The sequence below is a fragment of the Pempheris klunzingeri genome, chromosome 15, assembly GCF_042242105.1.
Source record: "Pempheris klunzingeri isolate RE-2024b chromosome 15, fPemKlu1.hap1, whole genome shotgun sequence".
In the NCBI taxonomy this organism is placed as follows: Eukaryota; Metazoa; Chordata; class Actinopteri; order Acropomatiformes; family Pempheridae; genus Pempheris; species Pempheris klunzingeri.
In genome coordinates, this window is record NC_092026.1 from 11,702,218 (window position 1) to 11,725,901 (window position 23,684).

At 37.7% G+C, this 23,684-nt stretch overlaps 1 protein-coding gene across 1 annotated transcript; it reads right to left on the minus strand.

The window, feature by feature from the left end:
- Window positions 1-50: 50 nt before the first annotated feature.
- pth1r (parathyroid hormone 1 receptor) lies at window positions 51-22,387 on the minus strand. Its single transcript, XM_070844900.1, has 12 exons — window positions 22,216-22,387; window positions 15,914-16,024; window positions 15,182-15,303; window positions 11,866-11,960; window positions 9,767-9,953; window positions 4,903-5,056; window positions 2,739-2,799; window positions 1,722-1,788; window positions 1,474-1,568; window positions 728-869; window positions 502-543; window positions 51-413 (listed from the first exon to the last, which is right to left on the minus strand). Exons 1-12 carry the CDS (start codon window positions 22,385-22,387, stop codon window positions 51-53), a joined length of 1,611 nt encoding a protein of 536 aa, XP_070701001.1.
- Window positions 22,388-23,684: the final 1,297 nt, after the last annotated feature.

Below are 23,684 nucleotides of genomic sequence, written 5' to 3' on the forward strand. Positions count from 1 at the left end.
TGAGACTGTTTCATGATTTTTTTCATCCCCCATACACAGCTGCCTGGATGTCACATAACTGTCTCCCTCTCCTCCTCCACCACAGGTGAGGGTTTCTCATTCTCGCAGGGCCGAGTATGAGCAGAATGCTCCTCGTCAGGAAGGTGAAGCTCCTGTCCTGATGAAGGTATAGAGTTCTCAGAGACCGAGCCGTTCTTCACGTACCCGGGGAGGTTCCGGTGCCCGTTCACAGGCACTGGTCCCAGCCTTGTGGTGAGATGAAGGGCCAGCGGTCCTCTGGCGGTGACGTTGGTAACACTGGTGTGCGACACCATCGGTCCATAGCTGTAAGTGTTACTGCCGCTCCGAGCTTTTCTTTTGAAGTCCAGGGCCAGAGTCCTCCTGCTCCACGACTTTTTAATCTCAGCTTGCACCTTAGAGGAAAAGAAGTGATTTAGCCACACAAGAGCCTAAATTTCTTACAGTTTTTGGTGTATAATGCACAACTTTCTATGTTCTTACCTCTCCGTTGCAAAAGCAGTATATAATTGCAACTAAGAATCCCTGGAAAAGAGAAGAGAATGCTTTATTCACATCATACATGAATTTCCAGGCCAGCTTTCTTTGGTGTACACTTAAACTTAATAAAAAATAATAATAATAATAATAAAAAACTCTTAATAATCAAGATCTAACCACAACCAAATATCTCAACAATAAGCAGCTGTTGGACAGACGGCAGCTTTACCTGGAAGGAGTTGAACAGCATCTCATAGTGCATCTGGATCAGCCAGGGAAATCCAGACACCTCTGTATACGGCATGGCATTGAATATGATGTAGTGGACACCAAAGAGTGGCATCAGCACCAGCGTGGACTTCAACAGTTTCCTGCAACACAGCAGTAACATTCCATAATCTTAACAGAATACTGTGGCTACAGATAGTTTCTGGAACTCTTCGCACATTAAGGAACTAAAGCTTTAACTGAAAACAACACATTTGAGCCATTTAAGTGACAGTTAAAGTAATTTCTCAAGCAAAAATATTAAATGTTCTGTTTACAGCTTCTCAAATGTGAGGATTTGCAGCTTTTCTCTGTTTTAAATCATTCTAAACTGAATAAGAGTTTTGGATTTGTCAGATGAAACAAGCAATTTGAAGATCTTGGAAACTATAATGGTATCTTCCATCATTTTATAGACAATAATCAAGTAAATGTAAATATATCTAACTAATTAATCAGTAATGATAACAATCATTAGTTGCAGCCTTATTTGGTTCACAACGTCAAAGCACATACTTATGTACCATTTTTTATCACCATTTCAGAACCTGTCTCATGATAAAAAAGCAATTAGAGTGATTACAAACATATTTTCATCATGCTGGCAGTGATATGGGTTACAAACAAGTTTTATGTTGAATGAACCAAGTGGAGCAGCTGGTTTTGTTGAGTTCAGAAATGAAAATAAACATTTTGCACAATCAATACCTGTACTGTTGCCTTGCGTCACACCTTCCAGCATTTGTTTCTCGTAGTTTAGTTGCCAAGACCCTGATGATGTTCAGAAATAACATAAAATTGACCTGAAGAGAAAATAGAAACATAATGATATAATTAGGTGCCATTGCAAACATAACAAGATTTCTTATCCAGCAGCTGTAATGCCACAGGTGCAGTGAAACACTGTCTTTTCCTTCTCAGCAGGGAAAAGGCACAAGCAGCGAGCATGTACTCACCACTACAGCCGCCAGGATAGGCACTTGATATATCCATTTCAAATTGCCTGCACTTAAGTCCCAGCACCTGCAGTAGGTACAGAACAGCACAACGGATCAGCAAGAGATAAATAAGACTCTGCTAGGTGTGAATCTAATGACCGTGGCCATCATTTTACAAAATATCAGGAATTAGACATCGACCCTTTCTTTCCCCTCTTCCAAACTGATAGGACGGTTCTAGACACAAATATTATATGAAGTCATTCAGAAATGATCAGTTTGTCAAAATAAATATTTCACTATATGATATTTCCTCATGAATTGATTCATTACTCCAGAGCTTCTCATAAGTCCCCCTCATTTTCAGGGGCTTTTGCAGTTCTTTATGTTTGCACCAAGGAATTAAAAGTAAAAAATATCTGTGCCTCTTTATGTTGGTATCAAAACAGTTTCCTAGGCCGTTGTATGTCATCAATTGGGGTTGTAGCTGCCAAGGAGGTTTTCACTTCTGCGTTTTTTCTGGTATTTTTGTGGCCTTGAGCAGACAAAAAGCACTGATAGTTGGTCGATACTAACAGTGTGGTATCTACTGTGGAAAGATTTTGAGCCAAAAGCCTCCCATTACCTCTTACTATTGAATGCACATGCCTGAGCTGTGTTATTATGTTTAGTGTGTTATACTGACAAAGACGAGTAGAAGAGAGGCAGACCTGCTGCTCTCCTGCTGAACCTAAGTGAAATATGTGGTTTTGGTGGATAGCAGCTGAATGCCAGATTAGCTGTGAGCTCTTAGCTCCAGCCCCTTAATTGGGATGATTGTTGGTGTTTTTAGACTTGTTATCTCTGAATTTCACAGTTTAGATCTGTCTCACATGCTGCTGAGTTAACACATGTATTATTTACTGAAGGAGACATGCCACACATACCACATCGGATCGGCCAAATAAAACTGACACAAAATCTACTCATGACCAAGTGTTTCTGTATGAAATCTTACAAAAAAGAATGTGTTTATAATCTATGCAGATCACTTACTCTGTGTCTGCAAACGTGGCTCTTCCAGTTGCCCAAACTGTCACAAACATAGCTGGTACTCCTGAAAAGATTGTTGTGATAAGAAAGCCATCACTACGAGAAAATACACTAAATGATTTCACAAGATAATTTTCATCGTATGGGTAGAGCCTGGGTAGCACAGCATCCACATTGTATGCGCTGTGCTTGTGTAACTTATACGCACAGTGTGTACAATGCAGGAACTGTAGAGCCCATATTCAAGCAGTGTTTTCACAAAGACACAAGTCATTTCCTATTGTTACTGCCTACATATTAATACAATAAAGGATTTCACAGCAGCTCCCATTTTTTAAGTTTTTTTGCATTAGACCATTACTAATACTAATTGACCATTACTAGTATTAATTAGACCATCAAAAATTAAACAGCGTACATATGATTTAACTTGCCGGATATTGAGTCATTTCATCATATTGCAATCAAAGATGGGCAGTATTTCAAGTAAATTTATTTAGAATACATATTTCATTACAAAATATGTATTTTGTAATTTGTATTTTGCTTACAAGAAAAAAATATGATGTAATCTTAACAAAATAATTAACAAGCCTGTATTTGTGTATTTGAAAGAATTCAAAATAATATGTCATTTTATTGTCAAACAAAATCACGACACATTTTATCTCCAGGTTTAGAAAAATACTGTGCAATGAGTAACCTAAGCACAGTCTTTAGAGTGACTCACATCCTGTTGGGTCCATCAGTATGAGCACTGTGAACCATAGTACGTCATTTGTGTTCTTTCTGACCAGTAGTAGGTGTTTGGTGCAAATTTCCTCTAAGATAAATGTATGTAAGATATTGCAAGCTAAGGAAAGATAACTGAACGACACTACAATACAAAAGAGGAAAAAAACTATTAACAAACGTGTATTAGAACTGGCAAATAAACTTACTAGCTAGTCATGTTGGCATATCAGCTATGCCACAGACAGGCTCAGGCAGCCTGGAGCAGTGGCGTCTTCAATCAATCAATCAATCTTTATTTATATAGCGCCAATTCATAACAGCGTTATTTCAAGACGCTTTACATAAAGAGCAGGTTTAGACCAAACTCTTTAATTAAGAGAGAAACGATTCAGGAATTCAAAATTAAAGATTCAAGAATCCCTACATGAGCAAGCGTTTTCTGGTTAATCATCATAGGGATACTTCAATAGTGAGATTAATTTATTATATGCGGTTGTTGTTGCTGTGCAATACGTTTGTTACTCTGCCCACGAAGCACGATTCCACATTAGTGGGAGTCATAGTGGGAGACCTCTGGTTTTAGGTTATTTTATTCCATCTTATTTCTCTTCTGTGGCAGCAGGCGCTGCAATCTGAGCTTACCCAGACACTTTCTGCCTGAATTCAGCAACTTAAGATCTCAGTTTTGTTCTGTTTGGCAGCATCTATGGCATTAAGCAGAAATTGCAGGCGCATTTTTGGACCCCGCTTTAACAGCCATCCAAACCGTGTCCTCGCTGACAGTTTTGAAGTCCAATTTGCTTCTTTTTCTTTGGATTTGCACTTGTTTAAGAAGTTTCATCATCTGCAGTCAGCGATCTTTTCTTTGTTTGTTTGGCCATAGCAACCGTTTCCTCACATTGCTAGCAGAGACCAGAAAAAACAGTGCGCAGCTTCTGCCGACTCTCTAATGGAGCAACCACTGCTGGGTAATGGACGCTATGACTTTTCCCATGAATATCTACTCGACACTTAGTTCATACTACCAAAGAATACTGCAAATGCAAGGGTTTTCATCAGTGGGCCACAAGTTCAGTCACCATTGTCTTAACTTATTTGGCAATAGAGACTTAAAAAACATTTATTTAATTGCAAATCTTTGAGATTGTAACTTAATTTAATAGCATAACAAACTTTTCTGTGGCTGTGGCAACTTCTCTCACACACTAAACACATTAAATCAGATATCAGTTATGTCATTTTGTATATTTGTAATTTCAAATTACAAATGACTTGTATTTTAATTCAATACATTTTTTGCATTTCACAGTATTTTGCATATTTTGATGAGCAAGAATTTGAAATTTGTAACAAGATACTTTTCAATGTATTTGTGCCCATCTCTGATTGTAATCACTTGTTGCAAGGAAAATGTAAATGAAGCAGAACTCACCCCATCCAATCAGAGTAAATCCCCAAAGATACTTTCTGTCCGAGAAGAAGGTCATAAAGATGAGGCTGTGGAGGTACAGACCCTCCACAAGGATCCAGTAGTAATTGGTTGCCAGAAAGTACATGAACAAGGTCACAACCACCTTGCAGCCAATCTATAAACAAACAGATAAGGAGTACAAATTTAATGAATGCCCATATTGACAAAATGTCACATATTTTCAAACATTTGTTGAAATATATCTTCATCTCTCGTATCTCCTCTCATAATGCTACACTACTTCTACAATAAAGTCAGCATGAATCCCGTACAGTATATAGTGGTGATTTCAGGTATAGATGATATTTGTACAAATGATGTAGACAAGAAGGATACTCATTATAGTGTTCTACTTTCCACTTTTATCATTGCGTTAATTTATTCTGATTTGGTTTGCAAGCTGTTGAGTAGACAGTTCAGTGGAGCCAAGAAAAACTCAAAGAGTCCAACACAAAACACACCATTTGAAACACCATAACATTTACACTGCAGTCACACCTCATTAAAAAGCTGGGAATGAAGAACATATGGTTCTCAAACTGTCGTACGTATTCAGTAATCTGTGTTGGAATATTCCACTGCAGATTACTGAAAACATACTCCTTAATGTAACCCGGAATAAAACACAAATCAGAGAGCTGCAGCTGATTCAGAGTGCTGCTGCTGCCAGAAACCTCACTAGACCAAGAAAAAACAAAAAAGTGGACAACATCCCTCCAGTTCTGATCTCTGCACTGGACCCCTGTGTGTCAAATAAAAAAAAAAAAGAAAAATATAATGGTTTTGGGCCAAAATGCATTTCTGACATGCTGCTGCATTATGATCCATTCTCACCTCTCAGGTCATCTGGGCTGGTTTTGCTTACTGTCCCCAGGGTCAAAACTAAAAGTGCGAGGGAGCAGTGTTCAGTTTTTACGCACCACAAACCTGGAACAAACTCCCAGAAAACCTGAGAAAACTGCAGGAAACTTGCAGTCTGTTCCAACTCTCAGTTCTTTTAAATCAAGGCTTAAAACTTTTCTGTTTTCCACTTCAATTTGGCACGATCATTCATGGCCTGGGGTTTCTTTTATATATTGTCTTAATGCCTCTTATGTGCTATAAAGCCCTTTGAATTGCCTTATTGTTGAAAGATGTTGCCTTGCCTTGGCTTATATTCCTAAAAGTCAGTACTGTTATGTAATTACTTTGAATTACCTTTAAACAACAGAATGTTCATGATAGATAATTCTGCAAAACAGCATGTATGTTTCAGTGCCAATGTGTTTAGCCACACAAGTAGCATGTCTCTAAATACAGCAATGTCAGTGTGTTTGCATGTCGGTCCACCACTTTGGTCCACACTGAATTATCTCAAAATCTATATGGATTGCAATAAAAAGCATTCACACAACCACAATATTCACATTTTTTCCAAGCACTGTATGTGACTGGGGCTACTGATGTGGGCCGCGAGAGCTGGTGATTGAGCTGCACTGGCTTGACGGATGTGGCCTGCAGGGACACACAGTGGGACTTTAGGCAGATAGTAGTGATTGTAAAACATGTTGGAGGGGTTGCAAAAACGGAAGCCCCAGAAACAGTAACATCATGGGTGAGGACTGAGGAGCTCCATCTTACAACAAGAAAATACTGATGTTGGTCTATTTAAAACGTCATTTAAATACCATCTTTGTAATTCAAAAGGTAACAATATGTAAACTGTGGAAATTGCGTTGGCTTTTACTGAAAGTACTGTCATGTTCACCTGCTCGTAATTTCAGTGGTGACTCTGCATATTCACCTGTTTGCTGCTCAGGAGCCTCCACGTTATTATCTTGATCACAGACACAAATCATAAATCTTGGCAACATCTAATAACAGCTAACAATACAGCTTATATATATATATAGCACTAAAGGATCGGGATAAATTCATTAATTTGCAAAAAAAAGGCACTAAAATCTTTATTACTGCATACTGCGCTATTAAGCCACCCTAACTCACTGCAGTTGACATTCCTTCACCACAATAGCCATAATAGTCAATGGATATAAACCATTTGCTTTAAGAATAGAGGACATTTGTTTGGCTCTCCTGACAGTCTAATCCTAAAGCATGCATGCGAATCAGCCTACAGTGTACTCACCCGAAAATTCACACATTTTAAATGGCATTTGTGCCTGCGTTATCCACAGCCTGTTATTTTTCTCTCATGCTGTGTCTTGATTCATTATCTACACTTGTGCAAGCCCACGCTGCGTTCTAAGCTTACTGTGTGAAAGTGCTATCACTTTAATTTTTAAACAAGTGAAGTTTAAAAGTAATTGAACATTTTAACTGCATAATGTATATGCAGTTTTTAATTATGGGGGTTATTACAGAGTTACATGTGGGAAAGATGTCTTCGAAAAACTTTTCAGCTGCCAGTTTGACACTGCACAAGAAAAAAAGAGGTGGCTGACGTGGATGTTTTTTTCCCAAATGACTGGTTGTATTTATTTATAAACAAAACCATTCTACATGTTGCCTGTGTATTGATTGTAAAAACCATAAATATAACCGCCGAGACATAAAGTGAACTCAGGAATCAGTGCAGGTGGTGGAGGAGGTGGAGGTGTCACAGCAAGGAGCTGCAGCTTTTGTGTTCAAGTTACATGTTTTCATTGCTTTTTGGACTATGTGAATTTCCCCTGGGCCCCACTGACTTGTACTGGACAGCTGTGAAAATCCAGACACGTCACTTGTCTTATTGATTGAATAGAAAAGCAATCAATTAATTGATGAACTAATAAACATCTTGGTTCAAAATGAGTATCCTAGAACTGTTCCATTAACCCTTTGCTGTTTGCACTTTGCAATAGAAACAGTCAATCAGTGCCTAATATGTAATTAATAATAATAATTTAATATGTATGTTGTTTTATATCATCCCTCACTTATTAAAATGTATAATGCATGTAATGTAATGTAACTTCTTCAAATACTTAATATACGTATAATCTGTAGAACCTAAGCTCAAAGGTAATGTAAGTCAACAAACCATGATAAAAAATTGTGTCATGAATAAGAAAATCTATAAATCTGGCAAATTTTCATAAACAGAATGCAAAGGTGTTTTGATAATTTTATCTGCAATGAAAATATTTCCTCAATGCCTGCACTGGTATTTTTGCTTAAATCTTAAATTGCTTCATATCCCTAAAGTCTGTACAACCTGATAAACATTCATAACTGATAAAATTATTTTGAATTTATTATATGCCAAAACCTTAAACATGTACGTAGTTCACCCAATGTTAGTCACGTTGACAAATATTTTGTTGTCATGTTTCTACAATCACAATTGTTATGGATCAATATGTTTTGTGTGTTAATTTAATCAAATTTCACGCAAAAAAATATGCCAGATTTTTTTCTTACTTTAAATTAATGACAACCTCTCTCCGACATGAACTATGTACTTGCTTCTCATCCACTCTGGCGGCATTTCACTGCGCCATCGCCATTCAGCTGCAAAAAAGGCGTCTCTAGCTATTACAGTTTTTATTCTACATCAATTTAAAGACAACCTTCTGCAAATGTTCTGTTTTTATACGGTTAATAGACAATATTGAAAGTGACATTTTTCTTGCAATAGATTATCTCTGTTTGAACACAGGTTAATAAGAATACAGTTAGTATAAGGTGCTCTTGTATTGACAAGATGTGAACCACAGGAGCCCAAATTGATTTAGTCAGCCATCGATTTAGTCAACACTCCACACCGCTATCCAGCTTTAGTTATTGCTGCTGTATTACCATGCCATGATTATTGGAAACCATACTGATTACCAGTCTTGTAATTGTCATCTCTATCTATCTATTTTCTCATCAGTAATTTGAAAATGTTCCTTCTTATTATTTTTCCTTAATTCGGAAAAAGCTGCTACTTCACCTGTGCTGTGTAACTGCCCAGGATAGACTAGGTGTGATAAACCAAGACAGGTTGATTAAATCATGATTAATACGCAGTTGATTAAATGATAATAAATATGCAAATACAAGGAAATGTGCACATCAAAGGTGAATAATAAAACTTAATTTTATCACCAACCCCTATTGACACTGTACAACTTATGTAAGGTAATTTTCATCTAAATTTACAAATACATTTTTATTGATATATCTATGATAGTTTCAGGATGAAGCCAAAAGTGATGGTCTTATTTGAACATATATGTTCCCTTGTTGTGTCACATATGTCACCTACTACGCAGTTTTAATCCAGTATAACTCAATTTTTAAAGCCACAGGATAAAAATGTCTACTAAATATATTGCACAAATTGTTTGTTTGCGTATTAAAGCATGCATGAAAAGTGCCCAGTCTTTACCCATTTTTTAAACTTGACTCTGAAAGGGGAAGCCAAGTCCTGGCCTAGTAAAAGTTTGGCATGCTGACCAACAGTACAGTTTATTTGCTCCAGCACTGGAAAAGCAGGTGAGACTTTGCAAAATATCACTTCCTCCTTGGAAGCAAAACGTTCAACATCCAAAAACACTACAAGTTAAATTAATATTTGCATCTGTAATGTAATCAAATAAAGATGATTCCTATAGTACGATGATTCATATATATATATATGGATTTTGTTTAGAGAAAAATCTTTATTGGCTATATTGTCTGTTAAGTACCAAACACCTATCATTAATATAGTATTTTGCATGAAAACAGCTAATAAACTGTTTTTCAGTTTTCAGTTCTCTCTCGTAAATTAAGTGAGTTTCTTTTCTTCTCTTAGTATATCTTCATGGACAGAGTTCTTTATTTTGACGGTGTGTTTGAGCTGTGTTGGCGTACTCACAAACTGTGTTTTGTTGGCTGGCGGAGCCTCAGTGATGGACTTGAGGTCTTCCACTGTGACCCTTTCCATGTTCTCTAAAGCTGATCCAGAGTAGAGCACGACATCTTTCACAAATATACTTATAGCTCTTAGCATGTAGGACACAAATAGGTGCATGTGGATGTAGTTCCTGGTGCAGTGTAATCGTCTGGGGAGAAAACAAACAAGAGTGGCAAGGTCAAAGGATAGGTCGTTTGGAAAGTGTACGCTTTTGTGTGGGCTGGCACACCTACATGTAAGTGTGTGTAAGTATTTTCACACACACACATACAACAATACTCATCCTAATTAGAGCCAGCTGACTTCCACGCTGACTACAACACATTCTTGAGATTTAAGGGCTTGAAACACACAAATATTGAATTGCTTGGCGCAAAGTGAGCTGTAAAAACAAAATTGCAAGCATGTGTAGAGAAAGTGCTAATTTCCTTCCAGACAAGCACAACTTTATCTGTCAAAGGTTCTCCCAAAACATCCTGTCCAAGTGTTTACTGTGAAGTGAGGTCATGCTCCAGAATTGGTATCAGGCTGCTGGATCAATAGCCATAAAGGTTACATCATTACAAAGTCAAATAAAAGAGGTCAATGATAATATTACCTGAATATTCATTAGTGTTTTAATAAATTCCAAACTGGAATATACTCTATACTATAAGTCTCATAAAAAAATCTTAAACAATTATCGCATACTGAAATTGGCCCACTGCTATGCATTATTAACTATTTCTTTTTCTGAAGCCTCATTAATGAGCTGAATATTTGACAGGAACTCTTTGACAATTATTGATTTAGGAGTGGTGGGCGAAAACTAATCTAGCGTACATTTCCCTAGTGAAAAGTACTGAACACAACTGCTAATGTGAAATATCCCTTTTCTCTCCCTGGAAAACATTTATGAGGCCTCCTGTCTAAAAGCTGACATGTTGAAGGGGAGACATGGCTGGAGTGCTCGGAGCACCGAGCCAGAATGTCAGATGGGCCCCTGGGATAACTTATTAAACTCATTTGGCCCATAGATTTCCTGGTGCCAGTTGGGAGCGTTCCTAAAGCCTCCTGACTGCCTGCCTGTATGGTAAGTCACGCTGGTAGGAACGTTTGTAAACAGCGCCTTCACATTGATTCCTGATACTCCCTATGTTAAATAAAATAAGCAAATAATGACGAATATGCCCTGCATTAATCAGCTGTGAAAAAAATATAGCAGACTGTTGCTACATGAAAAAATGAATTCAACCTTGTTTTAGGGTTTTTTTCCACTCAACTGTTGCCACTGAGGCACAAGAGGCAAGAAATATGGTTGATATACTATTAATCTGAGGCAAATCCTTTTTATCTCATACATCACTACGGTGGAGAAGCAAAGCTGTTTTACTCTCAGTTCTTTACATCTTTCAAAAAACATCTCTCTTCTATCTTTTTTATATTTTTCAGTGGAGAAATAAAAGAAAGACGCACACTTTGTGGCTTAAGAAGCGTAATCTTTTTAAGTTTGCTGGAATCACAAAATCAATATCCATGCTTTGGTTGTTTGCTGTTTAAAACCTGAAACTGGCATGAAAATAACAATGAACCTAAATGTCAAGACAACAGAGCATGCACAACTGCAAGCCTGGAGGAAGACTCTTAACTCTTATAGGTAGACAAATCATAATCTGTTAAAAGTCAAAGTAAAAGTCAAAGGTAATGTCTGATACGGTTTGCATGCTTCATGCTGCTGCCATGACACAAATTATACTACATTGCACGCTTATACAGCTATGGCCAATAGCACAATTTCATGATAAAACCTCTTTTTTCCCATTAAGTCGTCATGAAATTACATCATACATTATATATCATATCATCATGAAATAATAAGCTCTCTACTGCACTGTATGTTTATGACAATAAAAGTATGGTCAGAAACCTTGCCATGTCATTAAACATTTAGACTCCCTGTTATGATCCCCTCTGCAACTGCTGTAACCCTAATTTCTGACCCTATGTTTAAATCCCTCTCTTGGGATCATCTGTGGTTAAAAGGATTGATTGGAAAAATTCCAGAGACAGCTTAGACTCACCGGAAATATCCCAGGATGACGACAGCCACCATGAGAGATCCCAGAGAGATGGAGTACCCCACTGTGTAGATGAGATATAGACGGTGAAAGACCTCCTGTGGGAAAAAGATAATTTGTTAGTGTCACAGGGCAGCAAAATTGATAAATACACGGACTGAGACCACCACAGCATATCTTCCCTTTTCACACATAGCACCACTGTATATATAGAATAGATGCACTTAGACAGGTGTACTAAGTAGTGACTATTGGTAGGATTTAGGATTTTATTTTTAAGAAATCCTAATGCATGTAGCAGTTTGGCAATTTAGGATTACATTGTTAATTTAACAAAAGTTTTCCCATATTTCTATGAAGAAATGATCAGTAATATAACATCGTAGGATAGAAGTGATCACAAACTTCATATATATATATTTATTAGATGTACTGTTCATAAAAGTCTACATTTATATGCTCATGTACAATAGATAAAGCAAGGCGGTCTCAGATAACCCAGCACATTCAGTCAGTATAGTCTATATCTTTTTCATTAAAAAAAAACATACTTATCGCCAACTGCAGAAAAATTCACATGTACTGGCAGGATTTAGTTCAGTTTGAAGGATGCAGACAATTTATAAGCAAGATATGTTCAGCTTACATATTTTTGAGATTACAAGAACGAGGCATAAGGGTTGTTCTTTGTACTCTAACATTACACTAATGTGCAAAAGGACAAAGTAAATATACAGATGAGGGGGAAAGTTTTCAAATGTTCAGATTATATTGGTATTTTCCCCCTCAAAACGCAGCTTCAAAATGTGTTAACTTCAGTGTGTTTTAAAATGCATTACCACTTGGTGACAGAAATGTCTCAAGCACCCAGAATTTACTGATGGAAATGATATTTGACATGGGTGGCAGATCTGAGAAAGGCTGGGTGGGGCAGTTTGATCTCCCAGTGAGCTGGCAGCCAGAGGACACTGTAAGGAGAGCCACTAACCAGACCCTCTGTGCGTCAACATGTTGAAAGGGCCAAGAGCCCCCGTGTGATGTAACCAGATACTCCATTGCTGTTATCATTTAGCATCAGGATCCTGTGAACGAGTGTCTAAGTTGTGGTGGTGGTCTGTGGTATGGCAGTTGTGCAGTGCGGGGCTTTCATTCGTGCATATGTATTCGTCATTAACTGCTGCAACCACTCCCTCGGGAGCCCATCAACATAAACATCTGAAGTCAGAAAGAAACCGAAGGGCTCCATGATGAGGTTATGCCCACATCCTCTACACCACATTCAAGCAGTGCAGAGGAAAATGTATGCGGTAAAGCTGATGTTTATATCGTTTTATGGCAAAAATTAGTAAAAATTAAATTATGACAGCTTTCTGCCAAGCTGAGATTTGAATTTTTCTATTGTTGTGTGACTGATTACTCTATTACTCAAACTGCAGAGCCGCTTAACACTAAACTCCGATATAATAATATACATATTTATTTAAAGGTTATAAAACTGTGAGATTACTGTAATTCCTCTGGACTATACTTAAAAAATACACCATATACCGTTCATATGTACAGTATATACATGATAATAGCTGAGTGAGTGCTATTTTTCCATTTACAGCCAGGTTCTAGCTGTTTCCCACCCTTCTTACAATACCCAGCAGTCCTATTCAAGTCCATGTCATGTTCTGACATTAAACCTATACACAATGACGGGAGAGGGAAACACAACAGGAGCAACTGCGATCAGGGTCACATCTACCTCTGTAAGCCGTATGGGGATGATGGTAGGAAAATGCTGCTGTGCTTGATTCACAAAGCAATTTTCTCAAAATGCACTGTGGTTGTTGAAGTCAGTTCTTATGGTATTTATGGTTGAGGTTTGACTCTCACATACTTAAAGCTTATTATAAGCTTAATTATAATGTTTAAGGGACTACACAGTATTAGAAATGTAAGGTTTAAAGCTGGTGTAGGTAATTCATCTTTGGTGTAATTGGGCAAAATCTTTCAGCATATCACTGTATAATTCCAGTGGTCTGAGAGAAAACTAGACTTCTGCACCTCCTCTTGGTTCTGTTTTCAGGATGTAGAAAATCTAGCCTGTGACAGCAGCCATTAGCCAATCACAGGTGGCAAATCACAGGTTTTGTTTTTGCTTTGTCGAGAGCGTTCCTATTGGCTGTTCTACAAATGCAGATGTGTAAGCGTGTTTCTTCTGATGTGTGTGAAAGCCTGATTCAGTGGCACAAAGTCCTGCAAAAAAAGTTGCTAATCCAGTATTGGCAACAACCGCCTACTTTGCAAAGCAACCCAAACAAAGGAAGACAGACAAATACAGTCTAACAGAGAGGCGGGCAATAAATGCAATAAAGTCAATATCGGCAAAGCGTTTCTGAGATGAAGAGAACTTCGCGACGAAGCAGCTAACTTCATTATCGTATAACATCTAAATAACTTTTAATGTGTTAGGTTGCCATTGAATGTTGCTAATAGTTTAGCTTCCTACTAACCATAATGCTAGCCAAAGGCTTGTGGATGCGGCTAATTCAAGTTCATGTTTATGTAATGTTATATAATAAAATAGGAATGACAGTCATGATTAAGAAAGCTAATTTCACTTTCTTGTAATATCTAAATGTGTTGCAGTGGTTTTTTTAAGTTGTGTCAGTACATTTTCCATGAAAGCAGGCAATAAGTGGCTATGCTGAATGTCACTAATACTAAAGCCTTTGCCACTATACGTTATGACGGCATTGTCCTTCATTTTCCTGCAGATATGAAGCGCTGCAAATGTGAAAATACACAATAGCAATGGCTACTTATAGGACAGAACAACAAGCATCAGTCCCACAGCGTTGCCCTGTCAAAAGGTTTAGTCATGATTGGTGACTTCTCTGAACTCTTTTCTCTGAAAGGAATATTTTCTAGCAACTCTTGAAATCTGCAATTAAGTCTAATGTGACACGCTTTCCAGTTTATATTTCAATGTACATTTAGCTAATTGCAGCTTTATATTATCACACGCCAGCCACACTGCCATCCTGTCATTTTCTACACCATCATCATCTTGGCATTTTTATTAAATATGATTAAAGTTTATTGGCACTGTACATTACTGAAACGGCATGTCGGAAATGTGTTACAATTTTCAAAAGGATTGTAATTACAGGGTGAAATGGTGCAATAGTTGCCTAAAAGGCTGCAATATCTAAAGCACAACAATTTTCTCTGATGGTGTATTCACAAAAGCTATCGCTCTTGATTGTTGTGGAGGAGGGCACTGTAAGTGTGTCACTGAGCATGTAAATGGAGATGAGACGGTTCTCACCTTTTCATGGCTGTGGTTGTAATGGTAGAGGAATTTTGCACATTCGTTATAATTGGCCCATGTCTTGTTGGTTGCGGCCAGCTCCCATGTTCCATTGTTGTCACACCGGCGGTATGCAAGTCCTAGATACCAAACAGAAAAGTCTGTTTTTAATCACAGATTTTGCCATTTGGCTCCCAACACAGTCAATTATTCAACCTCTGCTTGTGTCTTAATTAAACCAGTATTGTAATTTTTTTCCCCATATTATTATTTTTAAATCAGATCAAAAATAATACACAAATAGACAACAATAGGGTGGCATGACATTATAACCTCACAAAACAAAAACTGGAGAGAAAATATATAAAGAGATTTTATACATTTTTAAACAGAAATATTTCACCCTACAGAGTAATTGTTTAAATATTTCAAGGTGTAAATTTATCTGTCCACAAACTTAAACTTAAAAAACAAATGCAACTAATGACTATTAGTCAGTGTTTAACATGTCATGTTTTTTTTTTTGTAGCAATTATGAAGAATATCTTCAGCTGAAAGAATCTAGAGTTTAATAAATTGTTGTTTTGTAAAAATATAATAATAATTGAATAAACTGTAACACAGTAACACAGAGAGAGCCCAGGTTATGATTGTACAGTAAACATGAGCATCCAAGGCCTGGTGCTCTTTCCCCGACTGAAAATTAGCTTAAGGGTTTCAACTGCTGACTTTATCGAGGGCCAGTCTTACCTTTATGGTTGAAGTCATAGATATACTCTGGGCAGGCGGTGGATACAAGCTTTCCCGGAGGCCCCTCAGGCCAACAAACAATGCCGTCCCATTCTGGTGAGCAGAAACCATCTGCAGAGACAAAAGCAGAGCTGACTTTTAAAAATAGAGCCACAGAGCGCTGTTTTGCCTTGGTTCCAGCATCACATGGCTATAGGCATTTACAAGAGCAGCAGCGTTTCAGTTTACAAGAATTCAGTTGTCCTTTAAAAAGTAGGCCAGATACGTGAACTTTACATATTATGTAAATTAACACTGAGCAGCCTTGTAATTTGTGGTAAGCCTGACTGTAAATTAGACCTTTTTTGTTTTGTTCAAGGAAAACATGGGTCACCAGTGAGCAAACCCTCCATCTATTGTATTATAATTAAGACTTGCAATCATGGAATTCCCAGCATGCTGATAACAAGTTGTCCATTGAATCTGGTGTGTTCATTAAGGCTTGTTTGTGAGCTGTGGTACATTCCCATAACTGCAACATTGTCGTTAGCATCATACTGTTTTTATGTTGTATGGAATAGGGTTTGGTATGGATCTCATTTAAAAGATTCCCTGCAACACTGGTTGAATTGTAATATCCTTAGTAGCCTATTATGGCAAAATAAAAGTGCTATGTTATATCTCTCCGTATCATGAGGTTGCTTTTGACCAGCGTCAAAGTCAATGTTCTTAGGGACACAATTATTCATTTCTGTATTGATTCATCTTTAACAGCTTTTTCAAATTAATCAGTTAATAGTTTGGTCCATGAATTATCAAAAAAAAAGAAGAAAATGTCGATCTCATGTTCTTCATATGTCCAGAACCCTAAGATATTCAATTTGTAATCATAAAAAACACAGAAAAACAGCAAATCTTCACATTTGAGAAGCTGGAAACAGAATATAATTTTTGCTTTCATTAACTAATTGTTTCAGCTTACAGCTTTTCAGGAAGCCCGGTGATCATTGGTGAACATTAGCATGTACAGAGTTGTTGTTATTGCATGGAATTCTCAGTATGTTCCGCATACTTTCTCAAGATTCCTACAAGATTGCTGACTGTGTACTTTTCCTGAAGAACGCAAAAAGTGTATCATCTATTTTAAGAAAGGAATGCACTTGAGACTTTGTAATAATACATTTAAACTTAGGTCAAACAAAGAGCTGCAGGTTCAAAGGGAAAGGAAGTCCAATTTTAAAGCATAGAGCCCCTTAATTGTCTGCTAAACCGTGGACCTCAGATAGTGGGAGCAAAGTCCCTTTCCCCACAGATTCCTGGCAAAGGCCTCCCTTATGGCTTGGCATTTATGTTGTATTATTGAAAACATCTGCCCCATTTTGACCACTAATAAGTAGCTATGGATAAAACTAAAACTATCCTCTCTTTGCAGTAGATCCATTATTTTCTCATTCCTGTAATCAGACTTACAAAGAAACATCTGAAGCAATGACGACATGCTTTTTATTTTCCTGTCACTTGGAGCACAAAATTAAAGAGCAGACTGAGTGGAGCTGACTGATTCCTACAGATCTCTGGTGGGAATAAAACAGCTTTTAGTTTTGAAAATTACACTGACCACACATCCTGGGAGTAAAAGTAGAATTGCTGCTCACTTTTACTACCCTAAGACCACCTACAAACAGACTCGAATTAAACACCGAACACACATATAATTTCCCGTACATTTCTTGACCACGATTTAAATATAAACGTGACTATGGGGGGACTTTGGTATTAGTGATGTCACTGGGGTTTTTAATAAGGTTTTCTTTCCCCCCAACTCTTTTGATTCTGACCTGCAGATGTCAAAACACATATTGCATTTTCTCATGATACATGCAACCTTTTATAATGATTGCTGATGTTATTCTACACCCAGACCACAAGCTTGAAGGCTGAGCTATTTTCACACTGCAAGGTCTGGGGCATTGAACCCACATCCCTCCACTGTCCTCTCCAGGCAAACCTCAGTGTTTCCCTCAATGAAAACCTTGTCTCAGTCACGTAATGGAGACTTTTGTGTATTTAAAGCACAAATGAGAAATAAAAACAAATAGATCAAATGTTGAAATACAGCCAGAAACTGAGGTTTTGGCCTCACACGGGATCTAGTCCTTTCTCAATGAACCTAGAATTGGAACGTCACTTCATTACTCAGAACAAATCTTACATTTCACACCAGTTTTAAAATAGTCATCACTCCACATCTCCTATAATAGCTCAGAAAACCACGAGTTTACAGTGCCAGAAAAAAACTTCGGGGGTGGTCAGGCAGGACACAGGCAAGACAAATACAGACATAAAGCCAAAGTCCTAAAAAATGCACACTAGCTGCTGTTCTCCGAGTGTACCTCAACCCACAGATTCAAGGCCACACCACAATATAAGAAAAAAAAGAGTATGTTAAACGAAAAAATAGAGTGAACTCTGTCCAAATCCTCACCACCACTTCAAGGAAAACACTTACATGGGTCATCAGAAAGCACCAGAGATGTTTTCCTTGAACTTTATCTCAAATCTTGACAATCTCCTAAATTTTACTCAGCATCACAGATAAACCGCTACCCAAACTTTAAATGATTTCCACATTATATAATTACAAGCAAACAACCAACCAGATGAGCCACTTGAGTTCAAAACAAGTTCAAACGAAACGAAGTCAAGGCAATTCGTGTGCCATTAAGTAAAAAAAATCTCAAATCAAGCATGTTAAATGAGCACATATGTGCTCATCCAGGCATACAGTACGATCACACCGGGGGCTCTTTTTTTCTTTATTAAGGCAATACGTTTATCGTTATTTCTTCAACTGTTATGTGATTGAACACACATGTGCAACCTTCCAAAAGAGGTCAGAAAACAGCCACCACATGCAGGATGAGTCACGTCCGGTGTGTGCCAGCATCCTCAGATATGCAGGTCAGCTGTCATGTGCTGATGTACCCCCAAACCAGCACCTCAAGCATTTCACAGAATCCCAGTCAGACATTCCTGATGGGCTTGTTAGAGCCCAGATTCAGTGTCAACATCCTCTCCGATGTACAGACAGAGAAAAATACCCATGAAAGATTATATAGTGCAGTAAAAGAGGGCTATTGCTTAAATAGTTATTATTTATATTATTTATAATACATCTGTGATTTTCTTTTCTTATTCATCGGTTATTATTTCTGTAAAATGTGACAAGTTGTGATAAATGCCCATCACAAGTTCAAAGTGATGTCTTAAATTGCTTATTTTTGACCAGTTTCAGTTTGAACAGTTCAAAACCCTAATTTATTCAATTTAATTAAATTCTTTAAACGTGTAAAACAAAAAAGGAGCTTTATGTTCACATTTGAAAAGCTGAAAATATAAATATATAATATAAACAATTAAAATTGAACTATTGAACTAGAAATTGTTCTTTAGTCAATCAAGTTCACAAATTGTTCCCGTACTACACTACATGGGAAAATGGCAGTAATTACACAAAGTTGCAGCTACAGTAAAGGGAATAGTCCGTCATTTGGGGAAACAGTCGGTTGGGAAGATTAATATTACTCTCATGTCTGTACAGGAAACATGAAAAAAAAACACCGGGAGGCAGTTTGCTAAAATAAAGCACAATAAAAAAAAAAGCAAGGACATTACTGCACCCAGCGACCACCCTGTAAAACCACAATGTATCATTTGCACACTTCAGTTTTTCTACAGATTAAACAAACAACACCTGACTAATTAATTGGCTAGCTTTAACAACGCAGGCATAGTAAGTGGATTTTGTTCCCTCAGACAGATCCAGGCTATCTGTTTCCTAAACTAAGCTAATCTGCTGATAGCTGTAGCTTTATTTTTACCCTACAGACATGCGGCTAATCTTCCCATAACTCTTGGCAATTAATGATAAATAAATAAATAGTCTAGTCTAATTTTGAATACATTTTCTCTAATTTGGTTTGGTTGAAATTTGGTTTCCATTTTGGCTAAATCCACAAACATTATGTAAATGAAAACACAGCTGGAAATGTGCCTGGAGGTGGCTGGTGAAGTGTGACACCAGGCTTGCCAGTCACTACACGATGTCAGGATGAATTAAGCATGATGGTGGTCAGATGAACTGCACTGACTCATCTGAAAGACGCCTAATGTGTGACAGACTGCTCTGCATTAGCACCTATACCCATCCAGTTCAATACGCTTTGAGAAAAAGCACAGAGTTGTTATATGAACCATCTTACACAAGCTGCTGTTTGGCGCCTGCAGTTCTCAATAGTAGCAATTTTGTCATATTTCATCAAATCTAATTGGAGATTTGTGGACATTTGTCAAAACCATGAAAAGTTGGGAAATACCATACAGGGCAATGTAACTAGTGGTAATGGTCAACAAAAGCTTTTGTGTTCTTAGCATGGAAATAAACATTTTTAATTATGTGTTTCATTTACCAGGGGGTATCGTTTGGAGGGTCAAAGAATTCAATGCGACCACAATGCACTGGGGTTAAAGAGAAAATAATACTATTGGTTTGGCGCTGGAATCCAAAATCCTCCTCTGAACAATCAACTGGGAAAATGACAGTAACCACAATGGGATACAGTAGATGCTGGGGTCTGCTGGAAAATGGTGCTCTTCAGACACCCATAAATGCACAAATACACCCCTGGACCAGCTTTGCCTTGAATCCCAGCCTTCAGAAAGCCACAGGGAGGATAAAGGAAACAGAGCAGCATTTCATGTTGTAACCATCAACTTTCAGTACACACTGAGCTGCCTTGCAACTGCTCCTTGATTTGAACGCATCAGCAGAAAGTAGGCAAAAACAGCCTCCAAAATCTTTATCTATCTTTAACTTTTTTAAGCAAGCATCACTGTGGTTTTCATAGGGCGCTGAAGTGTGCACACCAGCTGATTAGTACATACTCTTATAATCAACAATCACATTCAAACAAGTCACCAATCACATTCAATCAAGACAACAAGGTGGTCTTTACAGTCTGAAGCACTCTCCCACAGTTGCTGGTGAACTTCCCTGTTAGTGTTGATTGAGTTCTTCCATCACTGCTATTTCTTGGTGCTCCTCCTATGCTATCTCCTGTCTTGCACATTATGTGTATTTCATATCTGTGTCAATGAGGTTTTCTTCTGTGTAGCCCCTGGGGGATTTATTGCATTTCCCATCGAACCTCTCGGTTCAGCTGGAATTCATTGGGGAGCTCCCTCAATAGCTGTGCCTTCTCTGACAAATAAAGCCATTTTGCTATTATAAATGTTTCATTCTCCTTTGACACAAGCATTTCTGACAGAAATCTTTTGGAAGCAACTTATTGCAGGAAGTGGAAGCTGCTCACACACTGTACATAATTTCCTTCAGTGTTGGTAAACAAGGCATTTTGGTCAATATCCACAAACCATGACTCAGAATCAGAATCAGAATTACTTTAATAATCCCCAGGGGGAAATTGCTTTTTGTTGACAGACAGGCTTATGGATTTTATCTGCTGTCTATTGAACACATTGATTTAATTGGTTGATTTCCATGACAGACTTTAACACCCACATCCTTTCGTCATTCTAACATAGCAGGCGAAATGTCACTATGTGGTTAAAGGAACAAACAGTGGAGCAAAAGCTACCATCTCTTGAGTGATTACAGATGTCCTGGCAGCAAAAATAACACTAACTAAATAAATAAATATCTAAATAAATAAATGAATGAATAAATGAATAAATATCTTACATTAGGAGTGAAAGTCTCTGATATTTTATGCCTTTATTTATTATTCTCTAGCCATGTAGCAGTGCGGGTTAACACGGTCCACTACTTTGGTCCATAGTGAATTATTTTTTCATGTTTTGTGATGACATTTTCTAAACAGTAATGACAACCTGAGGATGAATCCTACTGACTCTTGTGACTTTACCTTGTCATGAAGCTGACATTATGTACCATTTCAACAACTACTGGCTGGACCGTAGTGATATTTGGTACATACTGTACATTACATACACAAGTACGCCTTAACATTTGCTCGTCTCCTGACCTTTCCTCTAGCGCAAAATTTGAATTTGTCCAGCTCTGTTTGTCCAGCCTCTACTTCGTGTTTAATGCTAATTGGCAAATGTTAGCATGCTAACGAGCTTAACTAAGATGGTGCCCATTATCAACATTATACCATGCATTATACCTTACATCAGCATGTTAGCATTGTCATTATATGAACATGGTCTCATGCTGACATTAGTGTTGCTGATGCACTGCTAGCGTGGATGTAGACTCTTATTCTGGTTTCCTTACTCACCAGGGACCTTGTGCTTTGACCTGATGTTCCCCTCACACTTCCGTTTAGCTCTGAATAACAGGCCTATCTGTTCATCTTTCGTGAGCACATCATCTGCGTAAACCTGCAAAAAAAAAGAAGATGAAATTTGGTAAATGTTGAAGTGGAAATGGCAGTGATGTGGAAGAGGCATGTTGAATTTACCAAGCTCCATCAATGAGCACTAAGATGTTTTTTGATCCATCCACAGAGGCTGAACTGAACCCATCTGACTTTGGTCTTTGAGTAAAAATGAGCTTGAAATGCATCAGTTGGCCCCCAAGACAGCAAAATATAGAATCAACAGTGATATAATGTCAGGCAGAATTCTTGAATCCACTCTGATGCCTGACAGTGATAGTGCTTGTTATGTTCAATGCTGAATAAACATCAGATTTTCAAGCATGACTGATACTGAATCAACACTGATCATAAAATTGCTTTTCCCCAGTCCTAATTTAATTTAAAATGTTGTGGCTGGATCATGGGCAGCATGAGACAATACTGATTAAATGTTTAATCAATTTTGACTGAAAGGAATTTTCTCAACATTTAAAATGAGACTGGTGTAAAAATATTGATTTAAAGAATAACTATACAAAAACCTTTGTGACCATGACTCAGTGTTGTATTACCAACTTCTAATCTTTCCAGACATAATTTTCTCATCACAACTGAGTCCCTAACCACTGCTCTCTGCATCCCTGGTCATCCCTGGTGCTGCCTTCTGTGAAATACTCCCCAAAATGGACACTACTGACATTTTCTCAAATGGAATATGAGTGAAAGCAACAGGGTGGCCTGGTTGTTAGACAGCCTGCTCTATATCTGGAAGGTCACATCAGATTGTACTTTGACCGTAACAGTCCACCCGTCAAAGTGTTCATGAGCAATTATGAGCGCTATATTTATTTCTGACTTAACTGTCACGAAGCAAAAAAAGGTTGGAAAAAAACAAATTTTTTTCCTTGACTAAACAGTATCAGTTTCACTTGTTGTTTATAGTCCCAGCTTGTATTCCTGTGGTTATATCCAGTATGTGCTCACTAATCGGACATGACAAAGTTATAACATGGACAAAAATGACATTTTATTCCCGACATTTTCTTGCACCTTATATTTTCTCAGCTTTTGAACATTGTGTTTGAGCGTGGCGTGGTACATCAGGTGTGGTTTTCCAGTCAAGGAAACATTTTCCATTCTAATAGGTCACACTGACTGGCTCGCTGTTTGCCCGTGGATCACTTTTGGGCAATGACAAATGTGACTGTATTGAAAATGACCACATTCATTTTTAACAGAGCGTGACATAAAAAGTGGAAATGAAAACATAGAAATTCAAACCCAGTGCTGCAACTAATGTGTAGATCAGAGCACACATTGTCAGGGTTTTCTGCTCTTTCATAGAGGGATTTTCATGGTGCTTTCAGCCATACTGCAGCAAAAAAAAA